The sequence below is a fragment of the Trachypithecus francoisi genome, unplaced genomic scaffold, assembly GCF_009764315.1.
Source record: "Trachypithecus francoisi isolate TF-2019V2 unplaced genomic scaffold, Tfra_2.0 Lachesis_group16, whole genome shotgun sequence".
Taxonomy (NCBI): domain Eukaryota; kingdom Metazoa; phylum Chordata; class Mammalia; order Primates; family Cercopithecidae; genus Trachypithecus; species Trachypithecus francoisi.
This window is the reverse complement of record NW_022681461.1, coordinates 81,547,637-81,562,310: the sequence shown is the minus strand read 5'-3', so window position 1 is coordinate 81,562,310 and position 14,674 is coordinate 81,547,637. Positions and strand designations below refer to the sequence as shown.

The window sequence follows — 14,674 nt, the reverse complement described above, 5'->3', positions numbered from 1 at the left end:
TAAAGAGGTCAATTCTGTAAGAATGCATAACAATTATAAATAGACATGCACCCAACATTGAAGCACCTAGATTTATAAACAAATATTAATGAACAAGAAGAAAGAAATAGATAGCAAAACAATATAGCAAGAGACTTCAATACTCTTCTTTCAACAATAAACAGACCAACCAAACAGAAAGTTAAAAAGGAAATACTGGACTTCAGCTGCACTTTAGACCAAATGGACCTAACAAACATATATAGAACTTTTCATCCAACAGCACCAGAATATACCTTTTTTTCTAGTGTGTATGGAACATTCTCCAGAATATACCATGTGTTAGGCCACAAAACAATTCTTAACAAATTCAGAAAGATTAAAATCATATCTAGAATTTTTTCCTGCTCACAATAGTATAAAACTAGAAATAAATAATAGGATGAATCTTAAAATTTTTACTAATATGTGTAAATTAAACAACATGTTCTGGAACAGTTACTAGATCAAAGAAGAAATCAAAAAGAAAATTTAAAAAAATCTTACAGTCTAAACAACATAGGAAGACCCATCTCTACAAAAGATTAAAAAACATTAGCCAGATGTGGTGGCACATGCCTATAGCCCCAACTACTTGGGAGGCTTAAGTGAGAGGGTCACTCAAGCCTGGGAGGTCGAGGCTACAGTGAGCTGTGATCACAGCACTCCAGCCTGGGTGACAGAGCAAGATCCTCTTTCAAATATATGTATGTGTATGTATGTGTATGTGTATATATATATACACACACACACTCACATATATACACATACCTATACATACATACATGTGTAGATATACACATATATGTACATGTATGCATATGTATGTATACATATATACATATGTGTATGTACATATATCTGTATGTACATATGTATATGTGTGTATGTATAAACACATGCATATATACATATAAATAAAATTGGTATGTGGTATTTCCATTATCATTTGTCTCAGATAGGTATATAGATAGATAATAGAGATACATAAAATATATCCTAGACATATGACAGTAGAAACACAACATACCAAATCTATAGGATGCAGTAAAAGCAGTTCTAAAAGGAATGTTTATAGCCATGAATGCTTACATTAAAAATGAAGAAAGATCCCAAATAAATAGCCTAGCATTACATCTCAAGGAGCTAGAAAAAGAACAACAAAGTAAACCCAAAATTAACAGAAGGAAGGAAATAATAAAAGTTGGAACAGAAACAAATCAAATGGAAAAGAGAAAAACATAAAAAAGTCAATAAAACAAAAATTTGATTATTTGAAAAATTAAACAAAATTAACAAACCTCTAGCTAGACTAAGAAATAAAGAGGGAAGACTTAAATGAAATGAAACATGAGAACACGACTGAAAACATTGTAACAGATTCCTCTGAAATAAAAAGAATCATAAGAAACTATTATAAACAATTATATACCAACAAATTTAACAACCTAAAGGAAATTGATACGTTTCTAGAAAAATATAACATTCCAAGACTGAGTCAGGAAGAAATAGAAAACTTGAACAGACAAACAACAAATAAAGGAATTGAAAATAATTTAAATCCTCGGCCGGGCGCGGTGGCTCAAGCCTGTAATCCCAGCACTTTGGGAGGCCGAGATGGGTGGATCACGAGGTCAGGAGATCGGGACCATCCTGGCTAACATGGTGAAACCCCGTCTCTACTAAAAAATACAAAAAACTAGCCGGGCGATGAGTCAGGCGCCTGTAGTCCCAGCTACTCGGGAGGCTGAGGCAGGAGAATGGCGTAAACTCGGGAGGCGGAGCTTGCAGTGAGCTGAGATCCGGCCACTGCACTCCAGCCTGGGCGACAGAGCGAGACTCCGTCTCAAAAAAAAAAAAAAATAATAATAATAATAATAATAATAATAATAATTTAAATCCTCCCAATGAAGAAAAGCAGGAAGATTTCATGGTTGAATTCTACCACATATTGAAATAATTACTACCAATACTTCTTAAACCTTCATTAAATAGAGCTAGAGGGAATACTTCCAAAGATATTTTACAAGGCCAGCATCACTCTGATATATAAGCCACACAAAGACACTGCAAGAAAAGACAACTACAGGCCAATATCTCTGATGAACATCAATGCAAAAATCCTCCATAAAATATTAGCAAACGAAATTCAACAACACATACGAAAGATTATGCATCGTGACCAAGTAGGACTTTTCATTGGCATTCAAGTCTGGTTTAACATATGCAAATCAATCACAGTGATACATCACATTAACAGAATAAAAGATAAAACCATATGATCATCTCAACTGACATGGAAAAACATTTGACAATATTCATCATTGTTTCTTGATAAAAATCCTTGACAGTTTAGTACAGAAGAAAAGATCTTCAACATAATAAAAACCATTTATTAAAAAAAAACCCCACATCTAACATCATAATCAATGGGGGACAACTGAAAGCTTTACCATTAAGATCTGGTAAAAGGCAGAGTTACTCACTTTCACCATTTCTATTCATTATAGCACCATTAGTACTAGCAAGTACAGTCAGACATGAAAAAAATTAAAAGGTACCCAAATAAAAAGAAAGAAGTAAAATTATCTCTATTTGCAGATGATCTGATACTATATGTCAGAAATTAATCTAGCTAGAACAAACTAGAACCCCAAAGATTCTACCACAAAAACTATTAGAACTAATAAATGAATTCAACAAAGTTACAAAGTACAAAAATAACATAAAAAATCAGTAGCATTTCTATACACAAATAACAACCTAACTGAAAAAAAAATCAAGAAAATCATATTATTTATGACAGTATACAAAAATTGAGAAATAAATTTAACAAAGGAGGTGAAATAATTTTATACTAAAAACTATAAAACAATGATGAACGCAATTGAAGAAGACACAAGTAAATGGAAAGATACCCCATGTTCATAGATAGGACAGATTAATATTGTTAAAATGTCCATACTACCCAAAGCAATATACAGATTTAACACAATTTCAATCAAAATTCCAATGGCATTCTTCAGAAACAATTGTTTTAACTCCTGTAATAATATGGAACCACACACACAAGCACACACACATGCACACACACACACACACACACACACAGCCAAAGCAATACTGAGGGGAAAAAGCAAGTTAGATGTATCACACTTCCTGATTTTGAATTATATTACAAAGCTATAGTAATCAAAACCATATGGTACTTGCATACAAACAGAAATAAAGATCAATTGAATAAAACAGAGTGCCCAGAACTAAATCCAAACACTTATGTGAACTAACTTTTAACAAGGTTACCAAGAGGACACAACAAGGAATGGGTAGTTTTTCAACAAATCGTGCTGAGAAAACTGGATTTCTACAGGCAAAAGGATGAAATTGGACTCTTATCTTATACCATACACAAAATTCAACTCAAAATGAATAAAATACCTAAATGTAAGACCTGAAATCAAAAAATATATACCTAGAAGAGAGCATAGGGAAAACTCCTCAACATTGGTCTTGGCAATGAGTTTTTGTATATCATACCAAAAGTTCTGACTACAAAAATAAAAATAAGTGACATTAAATCTAACAAAAAAAACATATTTGTGTAGAAAAGGAAACAATCAGCAAAATGAAAGACAACCTACTGGCTGGCAAAAATAATTGCAATTGATAAGGGGTTAACATCCAAAATTTATAAGGAACTGTTGCAACTCAATGGCAGAAAAACGAATAACCTGATTTTAAAATGGGGAAGGAACTTAGACATTTCTTTAAAGAGGACATAAAAATGGCCAATGGGTATATGAAAATGTGTTCAACACTACTAATTATAAAGGATATGCAAATTAAAACACCATGAGATATCACCTCACATCTGTGTGATTGGCTATTATCAAAAGATAAGAGATAACAAATGTTGGCAAAGGTGTGGACAAAAGGGAACCCTAGTTCACTGTTGGTAGGAATGCAGACTGGTATAGCCATCATGGAAAACAGTGTGGAGGTTCTAAATAAATTAAAAATACAACTACCATATGACCCTGCAATCCCTCTTCTGGGTCCATACCGAAAGGAAATAAAATCACCGCCTGGTAGATAGCTGTACTACCGTGTTCATTGCAGCATTATTCACAATAGTCAAGATACAAAAACAACCTAAATACCCACTGATGGGTAAAGAAAATGTGGTGTCTATACACAATGAAATATTATTCAGCCCTTTAAAAAGAGTGAGAGAGAAAGAAAGAGAGGGAGATTCTGTCATTTGCCACAACATGGATGTACCTAAAGGACATTACAGTAAGCCAGACTTAGAAAAGTATTGCAGGATCTTACTCATTTGTCGAATTTTTTTTGAAAGAAAGGTCATAGACACAGAGATGGAGAATGGAACATTGGTAACGACAGGTGGGAGGAAATGGGATGGAAAAGAATTGGGAAGATGTAGATCAAAGGATAAAAAATAGCAGATATGTAAGATCAGCATGTCTAGAGATATACAATATGAGTACTAAAGTTAATAAAATTCATTGTACTGGGGTTTTTTGTTTAAATAAGTAGATTGTAGCTGTTCTTGTCACACAAAATAGTAACTGTGCAAGATGGTTTATTAATCAGCTTCACTATAGTAACCATTTACCATCTGTATATATCCCAAAACATCACGTTGTAAACCTCAAACCCAAAAAACATTATTTAAAAAAAGAGTCAGATTTATTTAGATTTTTTAGTTCCCAAACAAAAATGTCAAATGCTTTGGCAGAGAAGGTGAAAAGCAGCTAATCTTTAAGCCTAAAAAAGAGAAAAGGAAGTATAAGAACTTAATGAAATACACTAAAGAGGTCATTAGGTCTGAGTAAAACAAATGTTCACATCAATATTTATCTCTAATATTCAGTTAAAGAGAAAATATATTAGTTGACTAAAGTCTACTTGGAGAATATTGGCAATTGTCTCTGTTTTAAAAGCAATATATGATCTTATTCACAATGCTTTTCTTTCATAAAAATTTCTGCTTGGAATGACTTTTGAGTTGTAATATATTGTGATGTTTCTGAAGATATCATCGCCCCTCTAATTAATACTCTTATCCCAAGATTGTAAGAGTAAATTTTTAATTAATTTTATATATACGGTGGTAATTTCTAGAACACAGTCAACACACCTTGGAAAATAAAAATTGTTTTTTGTTTATTTTTGGTTTTGCCACAGAGGAAATTCAGTTTGTAGCACACATGAAAAGACTGATTCAAAAATCCAAATTCAGAATCACCCAGCACTTTGGGAGGCCAAGGCAGGAGGGTGGCTTGAGCTCAAGAGTTGGCTAACAGCCTGCAGAACATAGCAAGACCTCATCTTTACCAAAAAAAAAAAAAAATTGAAAAAAATTGAAAATTAGCCTGGGCATGGTGACATGTACCTGTGGTACTAGCTACTCAGAAGGCCAAATTGGGGGTTTGAGGGGGATGTTGCTTAAGCCCAGTAATTCCAGGGTGCAGTGAGCTATGGTCACACAACTGCATTCCAGCCTAAGAGACAGAGCAAGACCCTGTCTCTAAAATTCGGAATCAAAATTGCAATTCTCCTTCAGAGAAATATCAGCATCATTAATAGGCAAAATAACCTTTTTATAATAATTTTTTAAGAATGTCTCACAGTTCCTCTTGTCCTTCTGAAATACTTCCTTGTATTTAATTTATTCCTCAAACTGACTCTGAAATTAATATAGGAAATATAGACCAACAACAGACTTAAACACTGGCTGCCATTTATAACCTGTGTGACTTTTATATAAGCCTAAATTTTCTTATCTACCTTATGGAGCCATCTGGAGCTAATCCCAGAATGCAGAGAAAATATCATATCCAGCATTGAATCCCCAGCCCCTAACATGCACATACACAGTGCTGAATATAGCAGTAATCCACATAAAAATGAAGGCAACACATCTATTACATTATTTATAGGCATTAATTAATGAAAACAGTTTTTAAAAGACAATTTACATATGACAGCTAGTACAGCTCATGCTATATATAATGCATTAATTAAGTAATATTACCTAACACATCCATTGTTTCTCATTTGCTCTCTGATTCTTGAAATTAAGGACATTAAGCAAGGATTCTGGTGTCTATATCTGAATGAGGCAATGAGAGACAATCATGTGTTATACTTGCCACCAGCATTAATTAATGAACAAGAACTTAAAAGATAACAAGTAAATTACCTAGTTACCTAATATATTTTATGGTAATATTATACATTATTTAAATATGACTTCTCATCTCCCCCCTTATCTTTCTCATTTGTCCTCTGAGTTCTGGAAATAAAGTAGCTAATCATAAATTCCTGGGTAGTTTGAATAAGGTACAGAGAGGAGGGAGCATTAGCAGGAAGTGATCAAAGAGGACTGCTAAAGGAGATGAACTCTGAGGATCAGTTTTCACTTTACCTGCTCAAGGAAGGAATGGGCTACAGGTGAACTAAGAGACTAAAAAGCTAGCTTTGTATTTAAAGGATGAAAATAAAATATAATGAGACCCTCCCATGAGCCATCTGCTTTCACATAATGCCTCATTTAACCTTTAATGGGCTAATAAAACACTCAAATCTACTGAATTATTCCATGCTATTTAACACTTATGATATGCTCACCTCTGGCCTCAGGGGGATTTCAAATTTTTTATTCATTGTCGCATATTCTCCATTGGAAATATCAGTCTACTTTGATTTTGAGGTGTATTAGGAAATCATGTAGGTAGAAGCAGCCTGGAAGCCAACACAAAGAAAGAGAGAAGTACACTCTAGTCATAAAATGTAAAGGGGAGGAATTCTGATTTCTGTTACTGTCACTTTGGCTGAATAAGTTCCTGTCAGACTCAAGCACCTCAGAAATGACAACTATAAACTCTCTGCAAAAATTTTTTTAGGAATATCACTTAGAAGAAGTAACATTTTGGTGTGAGTTTCACATTTTTATGGCTATAGGCTGACTAGGCACAGCATAGGTTGGTGGAAATTCTGATAATAAAATGGCTCTTTATGGACAAACCAGCAGAATTCTGGAGAAACAGCCACCATAAAGAAAGGGAGGAATTCCAGAAAGCAGAGTCCCAGCAGAGGAAACATCAAATTCTCTGTAAAAACTTGCCCAGTTTTCTGATTGACCCCTGCACCACACAGGTACAATCCGGCTAAATACCAATAAGTATGTATACAGGGATCCCTAGGTATCTATGAGGGATGGCTTCCAGGACTCCCATGGATACCCAAATCCATGGATGTTCAAGTCCCTTATATAAAATGGCATAGTATTTGCACAGAATCTACACGCATTTTCTCATATACTTTGAATCATCTCTAGGTTACTTATAATACCTACGACTATGTAAATGCTACATAAATACCTGTTAAACTGTATTTTTAATTCATATTATATTGTTATTTCTATTGGCTTTTGCCTGAATATTTTTGATCCAAATTTGTTGAATCCAAGTTATTTGAAACCCATAAGCATGGAAGGCTGACTGTGAAAACATAAATACAGATATATAGATAGAAATCTTGAACTGAGATGTGTATTGCTAACAAAAAGATCAAGTTTGTAGTTTGAGTCCAACCTGATTACTCCTAAAGCAAAAACATCAAAACCATTCAGAGGAATGTAATGGTATTCAGAGCCTCCACAATATTGTTCTAGACAACCAGTTTGCCTGTCATATGATAACAGACCAACACACCGAAACAGTGGGAGTTGCAGCAGAGAAAGAGTATCATGATTATATGGTAGTCAAATGAGAAAGTGGAAAAAAACCTTAAATCCACCTCACCAAGGAGTTCTGGCCTGGAATTTTTAAGGGAATTTTGACAAATAGGGGGCTGAGGAGCTAATTGCTTAGGGTGTGTGGAATGCAATCTTTAATAAAGATGCAAAACCTGCATTTTGGGGCTGAGTTAGTTCCTCAGAGAGGGTCTTCAGACTGGCTGGCATCAGTGGACCCGTTGGAATGCAGGATCTAGACAATATCTCAAAATGGAAAACTTGACATTTCTTAACATTAAAGATGTTACCTGTAGAAGTTAGGACCTTATGGCAGGAGCTATGTGACTTTTAAGTAGTAATCAGTTGTACAGAAGTGGGCCATAGGGCAGTCTGGTTAATGTTTTACTATGTTTCTACTTAAAGCTTATGCTTTTGTTAAACCTAGCAATTTAGTTTTATCAATTTTATTAGGATGGTTTCAATACGACATTCACACGTCTAGGATACAATGTTTTTTCTCTAATAAGGGCAGGAATATATGTAGATCTTAAATCTGTGTAATGCTCTCATTCATGTTTGCTGTTTCTTCACTGTTTCCTCAATTAAAGTAAAAATTTTAAACCAAAGGGTCAGGAAAGTTATTTGAGAAATTCAAGTCTATTTACAAACAGTCAAGAATAGAATGGAAACTCCAGGAAATTGGATAGGTACTCAGTACCCTGAAGCCTATAAGAAATAAGACAAGGTAAGTGCTAGAGGCTGATGAAGGAATGTAAAACAGGCCTGACTGAGGATTTATCAGCAAGAGATTTATAACTTTATCATCTCCAGTGCCAAAGTGAGCTTTCTAAAACACCAACACCAAAACATCAGTTTCTTTCTTATAACTGTTAGTAGATTCTATTGTTCACTGCAGTGGTTTAAAACCTTTTCCTCACAACAGAATACTCATTTTCCAAATAAAATATTATGTGGAACCTCAGGACATAAAACAGACAAAAGTAGGGACAGGTAGGAGGTTGGGGGTATCATAGATCTGACTTCTCAGAATTTGTTCATGAATGTGGTAGCCCTGATTCAGCCTCCTGGACTCAAGAGAACAGAGGGTCATCACCTCAAACCTATAGAAGTATTGACTTAGATTAGCATCTGAAGCCCTGACAATTTGGCTCCAAACTACCTTTCCAGTCTTCTCTGTCACTGCCCCAACAGTAAAACCCAAGTTCCAACCATTCCAAACTCTTAGTAGTATTCCACATCTTGGCACTGTTTCATCTGTCTAGAAAATTCTTGCTTACAAGACCAGTAGGAGAACTGCCTTTCCTAGTTTTTCCAAGCAGAAGTGCCTTTCCCTTCCTGGGACTTCCCCTTCAAGGGATTTACGCATATCCTGCTATAAAAGCATTTAACATACTGCATTGTAATTGTGACCCATCTAAGTCTGTGACCCACTTAAGTTACCCTCATCCTATGGCCAGTATCAGCATGGTGATACTGCAAAAGGAACTGAATCCATAACCAAATGTCTTAAAAAACGTTGCACATCTTTATTGAGATTATCAAGACACACTGAGGTAGGGTCACATAAAACCAGCATCAAAACTTTCCCAATATTCCATGTAGCTAATTTTTCCTTTTCCTCTAATCCTATTTTTGCTGTATCAATGTAAATATATTCCCTTCTATTTTCAAAATCTCCAGTATGCACTGGGTTCTTTCTCACTATGTTATTTCTTTTCTAGAGATGGTTCAAGCCCTTTCATATGACAATCAGCTTATTTAAATTATTACAAACCCAACCATTATTCTGCTCAGCCCAACAAAGACCCAACAAAGAGTCCAGCTTAGAAGGGAGGAGAGAAGTAAAAACCATAAATAAGTATTCTTTAATATTTTTGTCCCCAATGTATGCATCAGTCTGTATTCAACAAGACTGTGCTCCCTAACCGTGTCTTCATTTTAATTTCCAGGTTGTCTTATATTTTTATATCACCAATACTTAGCACAATGCCTGAGACAAAAATAGGTATTCAGTAAATACTGGTTGACTGAATAAGTAAATGAGTAATAAATGACTGAGTGAATGAGTGGAATGCTCATATTCCACAGGAAATTCATGTAATTGCAAAAATACCTAACTTCTTACAACAGTAAACCCATTATCACTGTGTTCTCAGAGAACTATGCTATCAAGTTATTTAGAAATAAAGTAAATTTTTTGAATCATTTAACAGTGATGTTTTTCACTCAAAGACATCATTGCTCATCTATTGAAACACAAGGCAGGCCATATTTCCCCATCATCTGGGTTGTCTGCACATTGCCTTAGACACCTCTGCACAAAAGATGGCTTGCGAGTTTGCAGCCAAAAGGAAATCATCCCTGGGAAAAATAGCTTCATTTTTCCACTTCTTCTCCCTCTACTACATATATACATGCTAGGTACCTAATACCTTACAGTGTTCCCCCTTTACTTCTACATGATCAAATCTACTTCCTTCTGAATTACTAACTGTTGAAATCATATAGCATTCTTATTTTTAGCATGATACTTTCTGCTTGATCTTCCTAAGAATAGTGTAAATAGGGGATAAAAGATTAAGTTGGTAAAATGGTACTTTCTCTTAGATTATAGAATTTACCATTCAAGGAATAAACCAAACTCTGTTAGCCATGAGAAGGAAGGTGTTTGGATGAGAATCCTTTTACCCATAAGTTTCTGTCCTTTTCCTTAATTCTGTCATGAAGAGAAAAGAAAAATCCTTAACTCAGTCCTGGATTTCCCTCTTTCTTTTAAATATTACAAAGAGAAAAATGAAAATTTTGGGAATTAGTGGAATCATCAACCCTCATATTTATTTTGGAACCTCCGGGTGAGAGCTAGCCCTACATTCAGAGTAAAATAATTTTAAAAATAAATAAAGAAGCATTTACATTCCTTCCGAGAAGCATTTTTGACACAGTATACTCTTCACAGCTGCCTTTACATCTTTGTTCCTCAAACTATAGATGAGAGGATTAAGCATAGGTGTCACCACTCCGTAGAAGAGGGAGATGATTTTGTCTGTGACTTGTTCTTTGTCTGCTCCAGAAGAGTCTTTAGCCTTGGGCTTTGCATACATGAAAAGGATGGTTCCGTAGAATATAATCACCACTATTAGGTGGGCAGAGCAGGTGGAGAAGGCTTTGTGCCGTCCTTCTCCAGAAGGAATTCTCAGGATGGTGGAGAGAATAAAAACATATGTAACAAAAATAAAAAATACTGGTCCTACAAGAAAAATCATATTAGCAACAACCATGCTAATAATATTTATGGAGATATTAGCACAGGCCAATTTTAAGACAGCCAAGATTTCACAAGTAAAATGATTAATAACGTTATCTCCACAGAAAGGAAGCCGCATTGCAAGGGAGGTTTGCAACACAGAATTGGTGCCTCCTCCAATCCAGGACCCAGCAGCCATGGACACGTATGAAGCCTTGCTCATGATGATAGGGTATTGTAGAGGGTTACAGATGGCCACATAGCGGTCAAACGCCATCATACTTAGAAGGACACACTCTGTTGCTCCCATAGCAAAAGAGAGAAACATTTGCACTCCACATGCAGAGAAGGAAATGGTTTTCTTTGAAGTTAAGAAGCTGCTGAGAAATAGTGGAATAGATGAACTAGTGTAGCAGATGTCCAAGAATGGTAAGTTACTGAGGAAAAAGTACATGGGGGTGTGCAAGTGGGTGTCATAAACACTCACAATGATGATGACTCCGTTTCCCAACAGGATCACCAAATACATACATAGGACCAACACAAAGTAAATGGCCTCTAGCTCTGAGTAGCCAGAAAGCCCCAGCAGGACAAATTCCATCACAAAAGACTGATTGGACTTTCCCATGCTAATATTTTCTTTCACCAACAGGAATTCTATAGTGGCTGGAATGTGTGTGGATCTTTCACAGCAGTGTCTGTAAGAATCATTTGCATTCTTGAATGGCTTCCCTTATGGGTAATAAAGACCTGTAATTGGATATACAAATAGCACAAGAATATGTTACGGCCCTCTAAGTTAAGATCAGTTAGACTTTCAGACTTCATGAAGGAGGCTCCAGCTCTCAAAAAGAATATTCTTGTTAGAGAATAGATTAAAAACACATGCAACTGAGTTAGAATTATGTATCTCATTTGCATTATAAATTTAAATTATTTTAATACAATGTTACCATATTTTGACCAAATAATCCAGAACAAATAGAAAACGTTTGAAGTATTACTAACGCACAGATATCTGACCATTTTAACCAACATTATTATCTGTAACTGAATATTTTTCTTCATACTATGTTATACCTAACAAAATTGATGTTCTTCAGTTACTAAAACAAAGTTGTATGTGAAAGTTCTGTTTCGATGGTAATTTAATCTTAACTTCAGAAGAGTCCTGTGGGCTAAAAGAATAAATAGAAGAGGCTGACTCTCTTTTCAGACTCAGCCCCCCTGCACCCAGGTGAAATAAACAGCCATGTTGCTCACACAAAGCCTGTTTGGATGCGCATGACATTTTGGTGCCGTAACTCGGATCAGGGGACCTCCCTTGGGAGATCAGTCCCCTGTCCTCCTGCTCTTTGCTCCCTGAGAAGGATCCACCTATGACCTCTGGTCCTCAGACCCAACAGCCCAAGGAATATCTCACCAATTTTAAATCGGGTAAGCGGCCCCTTTTTGACTCTCTTCTTCAACCTCTCTCACTATCTCTCAACCTCTTTCTCCTTTCCCCGACCCCCTTCCTGCTTTTCTGGAGGGCAAGAACCCCCAAACTCCTTCTCTCTGTGTCTCCACTCTCTCTTTTCTCTGGCCTTCCCTCCTTCACCATGGGCAGCCTTCCACCCTCCATTCTTCCTTTTTCTCCGTAGCCTGTGTTCTCAAAAACTTAAAACCTCTTCAACTCACACCTGATCTAAAACCTAAATGCCTTATTTTCTTCTACAATGCCGCTTGACCCGAATACAAACTGGACAGTAGTTCCAAATAGCCAGAAAACGGCACTTTCGATTTTTCCATCCTACAAGATCTAAATAATTCTTGTCGTAAAATGGGCAAATGGTCTGAGGTGCCTGATGTCCAGGCATTCTTTTACACATCGGTCCCTCCCTAGTCTCTGTTCCCAATGCAACTCCTCCCAAATCTTCCTTTTTTCCCTCCCGCCTGTCCCCTCAGTCCCGATCCCAAGAGTCGCTGAGTCTTTCTAATCTTCCTTTCTACAGACCCATCTGACCTTTCCCCTCCTCGCCAGGCTGAGCTTGGTCACCATTTTTCCTCAGTCTCTGCTCCCCCACCCTATAGTATCTTGTGAAATTCCTTTTCCTGGCTCATCCTGGCTCAAAAAGCTCCCCCACTGAGCACCTTGTAACCCCCACTCCTGCCCGCCAGAGAACAACCCCCCTTTGACTGTAATTTTCCTTTACCTATCCAAATCCTATAAAACGGCCCCACCCTTACCTCCCTTCGCTGACTCTCTTTTCGGACTCAGCCCGCCTGCACCCAGGTGAAATAAACAGCCACGTTGCTCAAAAAAAAAAAAAAAAGAATAAATAGAAGAGACATTTTTAGAGAAAAGGACTTTTGGTTATTCCTAATTTAGGAGAAATATGAATACCTGAAATATCCTCCTAAGAATATTGACTAGAGAAGAAGTATTACTTATAAAAGAATAAAGGAAAAAATTGAGATAAAATTATTCTTGTTTGTCTTTTTCAATACAGATTAGGAAATCTTTCTAGGTCACCCTATTGTTCTGCCTGATATACACAATGAATAAAAAGCTGACCTCAGAAAAACTCTAGTGTACATTTCTCAATCTATAATCAAACCATAAATAAATGTATAAATTAAAGAATTTCAGGAACAAGGGATTTGCTCTTTTACCTCTAAGTATGAGAAAATACATACTGCCTTCTTCCTGCATAAAAGTCAGCTTCCTCTGCTCTAACAGCTGTTCTGCTGATCTCCCTCTCACTGCATATTTGGAAATACCCATGATAATGAGGGGTAGGTCACTCAAAAAACTCTCAAACATAGCAATTTACTATAATTATTTGTATCCTTATTTGATGTAATATGGAATATTTCTATATTTAAATGCCAAAAACAGAAGTCCTACTTTTTTAAATGAGATTGCTAGCCTGCTAGCCTCATACGTTCCATCTCAATAACTTCACAAGGATGACTAAAAGAACTATCTGCTTCTCAGTTCTCATTAAAATCAAGTAGCTGCCATTGCCTCTGTAAAAGCCAATTAATCATTGGCAAAGTAGAAACTAGTTCTAGTAATGATGAAAGCCGGGGCTCTTGGCAGTCTTTTCACTAGCAGAGGATCCTTTAAAAGACCAGCCAATGAAGCACCAAAGCAACTCAAAGTGTTTGCTGCTTTGAGGATGCTTCTAATCCCACAAGTAATTTAAACCTCACAATGTGGATTGGACAGAATTTTTAAACTTTCTAATTCTTTTGGGATGAAGTCCCTCAGAAGCAATTAAAACAAAGTTGTTAATACAATTTAATTTAAGTGTAACCCATAAAATAGTGACAATTATTCTAGCGTTACATTCTCTGGGAAGAGCAAGTTGAGGAATACTACCCAGGTAAAACACCCAAGACATGGAAATTAGAATTCACTATATCTGATGGAGAGATGTAGCAGTAATCTGTGATGCTTAATTCAAAATGATGCTTTGTTCTTAATAAATGAACTGTTAATCACATTTATTTTGACCATTAATCCTGGAGTCTCAGAATCCACAACCTTCATACTGGTCTCATTGGCCCCTCCAAACAGCCATAATCACATACATGGTCATTTTAATTTTGTTCACTCATACGCTCTGTTCAAATATATATGC

At 36.0% G+C, this 14,674-nt stretch overlaps 1 protein-coding gene across 1 annotated transcript; it reads right to left on the bottom strand.

The window, feature by feature from the left end:
• Positions 1 to 10,710: 10,710 nt before the first annotated feature.
• LOC117099398 (olfactory receptor 13C7-like) lies at positions 10,711 to 11,673 on the bottom strand. Its single transcript, XM_033238762.1, has one exon. It carries the CDS (start codon positions 11,671 to 11,673, stop codon positions 10,711 to 10,713), a length of 963 nt encoding a protein of 320 aa, XP_033094653.1.
• Between the last annotated feature and the right edge of the window lie 3,001 nt (positions 11,674 to 14,674).